The 6,000-nt window shown below is 49.5% G+C and overlaps 1 protein-coding gene across 20 annotated transcripts in view; it reads right to left on the bottom strand.

The window, feature by feature from the left end:
- Nucleotides 1-1,084: 1,084 nt before the first annotated feature.
- The window catches only part of EPB41 (erythrocyte membrane protein band 4.1), a 94,636-nt gene continuing 89,720 nt past the window's right edge, over nt 1,085-6,000 (bottom strand). For all 20 annotated transcript variants that reach the window (XM_048327122.1, XM_048327121.1, XM_048327124.1 and 17 more), the window contains 2 exons: nt 5,173-5,280; nt 1,085-4,555 (listed from right to left, as the gene is read on the bottom strand). In XM_048327122.1, coding sequence (XP_048183079.1) covers nt 5,182-5,280 — 99 coding nt within the window. In that variant the 3' untranslated portion in view covers nt 1,085-4,555; nt 5,173-5,181. The remainder of the gene's footprint in view (nt 4,556-5,172; nt 5,281-6,000) is intronic.

Here is a 6,000-nt window from a genome sequence, read left to right as displayed (position 1 = left end):
AAGCCCTTTCTTGGTTGGTTGTCCCCAAACGTGATGTTTTTGGGGCTGTGGTTCGTGCCCAGGCATGACCCCTCACACCAGCGCGTTGTCTGAAGGTGCTGGGACCTCCCTGGGGCCCAGCTCCCCAGAACAGGGCTGTTTTTGGCGTGACCCTGCGGGGGCTGGGGAGAGCAGGAGCCTGGGAGGTAACGGGACGTGGCTCTGCCGCAGAGCTGTGAGTGAGTCACGCTGCTGTGACACTTACAGGAAAGCAGCCTCGGTGGTGGCAGTTTCCCAACTCTCCAGGGTCAGTTTCTGAGGCTCCTTGGTAATTTTGGCTTTACAGGACACTGAGATTTAATACTTGGAAGCAAACTGTCCAGGGTCAGGGTCGAAGAGGTGATGGCTGTCTGAAGCAATGGGAATTCAGTGCTTTAGTACAACATGCCCTATGCCACCCTTCCTTTTCTGCCTGTTTGTTAGGGAAATTGAGGCACGGGGAGGTACCACAGCCAGCCCCTGGGCTGCCCCTGCCCCCAGGGAAGCTCTTCCCAGCCAATTTCCAGTCTCCAGTTGCCCTAACTGGGCCAATTGGCTCTTGCTCTCTGTCAGGCCTGCAGCCAAGATGCCCTGTCAGCTTTTTGTGCCTTATTGCTGTCCCTCTTAAAGTTGCTGCAGCCAGAAAAAAAAAATGAGATAGGACCAAAATATTGATGGATTTGACAGTTCCCCCCACTCCAGTTCAATCATACTAACTCAGAGCTGGGCAGCAGCTGCTGAGCACAGACTTCATCTGGGCTCACCACAAATTCCGCAGCCCAAAGGGAGGTTCTGTATCAAGTGATGCTGCTTTGGGGCAAAGTTGGACTCTGGGAATTGCTTCTGGCCCTTTTGGGGAGCTTTGGCCCACATGTGACCACACTGGGAACTGTTTAAAGGGTATGAAGGCACCAAGAGCCCAGGGAAATACTGGCCCAGGACTGGGAGAGCTTTGGCACCACCGTGGCTACCTTTTGGGGGCTTTGGTTTAGGCTGGTAAAGCCAGGCTAAGGAGAGAGACCTGGAGGAAGGTGAGAAGAAGGAAGAGAATTCAGTGCCAGGGAGAGAGTTTTGTTTGAAAATTTATTGAAAAATGCAGTACAAGAAGCAATACTGAACACTCAGGTCTGCCTAAACGCTACGGCAACTTTCCCTTTGATTCACTATGAAAATCCAAAATAACAGATCCCGTCACTAGTTGATCTAGAAAGTTTTGCCAACTTTAGAAGTTCCTATTTTGATAAAGAGTGTAAACGCCTAGCCTAGACAATTCACAATTGCCTTAAAAAAATTTTACAAAGCTCCTTCATCTTCTCAACTAAATTATTTTATTTATTTTTATATTTTTTTACAAGTTTCATCTCTAAGGCTGGGACACTACCACCTCTTAAGGTAATTGTACAATTAGGAAAATCAGCAAACCACAGTTTATTAAAACCAGAAATCAGTCAGTCCTTTGCTAACACATCTCTGTTGGTCAAGGGATTGCTACTGGGCAACTGGAGCTGCCATTCCAGTTTAATGGAGGAGAACAGGAGCTCCTTGCCTTCCTTTCTATAAAAACATTCATTCATATATAAATAGCTTCCATATAATGTATATTATACAATCAAGACAGTCTCTGGGTGAATTTGTGGAGTGGGAAGAGCTGGGAACATTCATATAAATAGACCTTACTTAGCTGGTTTGTCCCTCGAGCTGACACAGCATGCTCAGAGCCAAGGATTTTAAATCCCACCAGAGGTGGAAGGGGAGTGGGCAGCCCCACCACGGCATTGAATGAGGGTGAGAGAAGCTTCTTCTGCTTTTAACTTGTATCTTCTTCCCAAGCTCCTGTCCAGCTCCTGGGCTTGGGCACCACGTTGGCAGGAGCAGGGCTGGAAACTCCTGAGGTCAGACAGCAGGTGATGGCAAAGGGCACAGGAGGCCATGACTTGTTTAAATTATTCCAGGAGAAGCAAGAACTCCGCAGGGGAAGTGTGAGAATGGACAACCTGGAAACAGCCACCCAAAATCCAGGGAAAAAATAAAAATAGGGTTATTCTAGTCTATGGGCCCTTTAACAAGGGACATCCGCAGCCACAGTGAGCACATCCTTTTGGAAAGGAACCACCTCTCCTGCCAGGTTTCTCACCCCAGAAATCCCCTGCTTTGTCTCACTCATCATGCTCAGGGCATGGGATACCCCAGGGGAACATCCAAGGACCAGATTCCCCTAAATTCTCCTGACAGCAGAGTGCCTTCAAGTGCTATGGACAAACTGAATTTATCACGCTGGCTCTGCCTGGTAAAGCCCAGAAATCCTCTCAGCCACTGCTCCATGTGCCCCTTCACTCCTCAGGTGGCTGTTGCAAGTGAGAAGGAAGGACTGAGTAGCAAAAAACTCAATTCCCAGAAAAAGGACAGTGCCAGAGGGTGCTCAGCATGATGGGTGTTTAAGGCAAGCATTACCCAACTAAGTTGAGAACAGCAGAGACACAGACCCTTTCCAGGGTCTGCCTGGCAGAATAAGGAAGAAAAGGGCTTTTCAGACATGGACAGGAAGACTTAATCTCTACACTACAGCTGTGGAGCCCAGGACTCTCTAAATCCCCAGAGCACGATGCCCTGAGGAAGGCAGAGCATCCCGGGAGGGGACCCTGCACCCAGAGCAGCCCAGAGGCAGCTGCCGGCATGGGAAGACTGGAGGCTGAGCAGGACCCAGGGCCAGCAAGGCTCAAATAGAGCCAAAATCCAGCAGCGTCTCCAATCAATACTGACAGCTTAATTAAAATTGCACCTGAAGCTGAGAAGCTGCACCAGCCCCAGCGCAGTTCCAGGGCAACTACACAGTGGAGTCTTTGCAGCCTGAGCTAAATTCAGTGACTTCTGAAATACATTATTTAAATTTAAAACTGGAGAGCATTTTTCTTTATTGCCATTTTCTTCCCATCCTCACCTGAGGAGCAGAGCACTCCCTGCCCTCAGCTACCACTGTGCCACATTATATATATATATATTTATACATTAAAAAAAAAAATTAAAAAATCACAATCTCAAGTGGACTGAAGTGTTCACAGGTGTCTGGGCAGACTCTTTACAGAGCTTGGTTGGTTTTTTGCTTCTTGAATCTTGAATTTAAATGCTGAAAGGACAAACCAGGCAAGAACATTCCCACGAAGCTGAGAGAGCAGCAGTGGGAGCACATCCAGCCCCTGAAATCATGTTTTTGCATCACCGCTTCTGTGCTGGAGATGGCCCTGGGGGTCTGTAAGCTCAGCCTCAAGATTCAATCACCCTGATATTTCATTCCAGCAAGGGGGTCATGAAGCCAAATCCAGACCCTTAGGCCAGTGTGGAAGAGGGAATGGCAGCACTTCCCATGTGGTTTGGCTCTATCACAACCAGCAACACTTGACACCTCCTAAAATTCCTTGTTCAGCCTCTCCAAATACAGCTTGCAGGCCTAGGAAGGATTGTCTAAAGGAGTTTAAATTAAATGATAGTAGGATACATGCTCTGGGAAATGGGTAACGTGTTCAGCTTTAAATAGCACTGTGAGGGGAGGGAAAAACCCAACCCATGACTTACAAAAAAAAAACCCTCCCTAATTTAAAAATCATGAACACAAACAAGTGAAAAACTATGACACTGAAAAACTCAGTTCCTGTGAATGCTGCACAAGCCTACCTTAATAGCATCCCGAGTCCAAACACCTTAAACACACACTTCTACGGGCTTTTTAATTTAATGGCATCTAGAAAACACAAACAGGTGGGGAGCACTCGGCAGAGACACACAGGAAGAAGGCAAGATGCTATCACAGTCCTCTTAAAGCTCTAAAATTCACAGTATAAGATACTTGAAGCAACTTCCAGTATTCCTTAAATCTAGTCAACTATTCAGATGTGTGCATAGGCTACACCACAAAACCCTACTGTGATCACACATCAGGGCTGGAACCCAGCGGGGAGGGAGCTCGGAGCAGCCCGGGGGTCGCAGTGGGGCTGGAGCTCCCCGGAGCTACAAAAATAATCCAGAGGCAATTGGAAATGCTGCACAAAGTCTGACTCTTTAAACTGACTCTCCTGGCAGAAGGACCCATGGCTTTGTGAAGGCGCGTACAGATCCCACACTGGGAATATGCATGGATACAGCTCCGATATCCCTGATGAGGCAGAGGGAATACAGGTTAAAACAGGGAGCCCTGGAGCCCTGCGAGGTGGAATTCTGTGTCTGAAGAGGCTTTGTGTGAGAGGGAATGCAAAATTGAAAACCTGTAAAAAATATTCAGTCCAGTTAGAAATATGGCATATTTCTGTCACAATAGATATAAAAAAAAAAAAAAAAAAAAAAGACAAAACAAAACCCCATATCCAATAGGATCCAGTAGAGTCTGGAAAAATCCCAAGTAAAATGTCAATGCACAATGCTTAATAAATGATATGAATGTCTCTGAGTGTCAAGTCGGAAATCCAAGGTCTTTGTGCTCCAGGTAGTTTCTTGGTAGTTTTGCTGGGTTTCTTTTTCCTGGTGGTGTGGCTTGCAGGAATGTTTCCTATCAAGAGAGAAAGAGGGTAAGTTACAGCTACCAACAGCACCTTGCTGGGAGAGACAGGAATCTGCCTCCCTGAAGCCAGATGGGAACTGATTTCAGGTGAATTATCACTAATGGCAGGTGAGAAGTGCCTGAAGGGGCTCCAGGAGAGCTGGAGAGGGACTGGGGACAAGGGACGGAGGGACAGGACACAGGGAATGGCTTCCCACTGCCAGAGGGCAGGGATGGGTGGGATATTGGGACAGAATCCTTCCCTCTAAGGGTGGGCAGGCCCTGGCACAGGTTGCCCAGAGAAGCTGTGGCTGCCCCATCCCTGGAAGCATCCAAGGCCAGGTTGGACGGGGCCTGGAGCACCCAAGCACATAATGAATGTTTGGGAAGGCAAAGCAGCCTCATGGCAGGAGCTGTGTAGCTTTTAACTCATTCTGGCTCATTTTCACAGGATTAGTCTGTCTGTGACTGCCTCATCAGCCTCCATGGGTCTAACAGGAACAGCCTGAGCAGGACTCCGCAGAGAGCAATGATCATTTTACTTCAACTCTGACCCTGTTTACCCAAATCTCATGTGCACAGAGATCAATCACCCCCTGCCCCCAGCTGAGGTGGTCTCTACTCACACAGCCCGGCTACTCCTCCGCAATCTCTGTCTCCTGGTGCACAACCACTTTGGTCACCGACATGTCTGGGTGCTGCTCCTTGGCAGCCTTGATCGCCTGTGCCAGGACCTGCGGGACAGCATGGGAGAGCACAGGTTAGAGCATGTCAGAGGGTGTCAGAGCGTGTCAGAGCATGGCAGCCACCATCCCCAAGGGCACAAGAACCTGCTTCTAACTCTAGGGTGTGAAAAAGAAAAGTGGATGCACTTCATGGAATTACAGAAGATCCCAAGCTGGAAAGGACCCACAGGGATCATCCAGTCCAACCCCAGGCCCTGCCCAGACACCTGAAATCCCACCCTGGGCATCCCTGGCAGCGCTGCCCAAACGCTCCTGGAGCTCTGGCAGCCTCGGGGCCGTGCCCATTCCCTGGGGAGCCTGGGCAGTGCCCAGCAGCCTCTGGGGGAAGAACCTTTCCCTGCTCTCCAGCCTGAGCCTGCCCTGGCCCAGCTCCAGCCGCTCCCTGGGTGCTGTCCCTGGCCCAGGAGCAGAGATCGGAGCTGCCCCTCGGGAGGAGCCGCAGCCCCGCTGAGCTCTGCCCTCAGTGTCCTCTGCTCCAGCTGGACACACCAAGGGCCCTCAGCTGCTCCTTATGTGGCCCCTCCTGACCCTTCACCATCTCCACAGCCTCCTCTGGAATCTCTGTAATTGTTTTAGGTCTTAAACTGTGGTGCCCAAAACTGCCCCCAGGACTTCAGCCACACACTTTGGTGACTTTAGGTGGTATTACATTATTTCTGAAAGGAAAAGCACTATTTGAAGAATAACCCCCCATCTCTCCACTGCCCC

The sequence above is a fragment of the Corvus hawaiiensis genome, chromosome 23 (genome assembly GCF_020740725.1).
Source record: "Corvus hawaiiensis isolate bCorHaw1 chromosome 23, bCorHaw1.pri.cur, whole genome shotgun sequence".
NCBI classification, from domain to species: domain Eukaryota; kingdom Metazoa; phylum Chordata; class Aves; order Passeriformes; family Corvidae; genus Corvus; species Corvus hawaiiensis.
The sequence above is the reverse complement of the archived record's forward strand: the minus strand, read 5'-3'. Positions and strand labels throughout refer to the sequence as shown.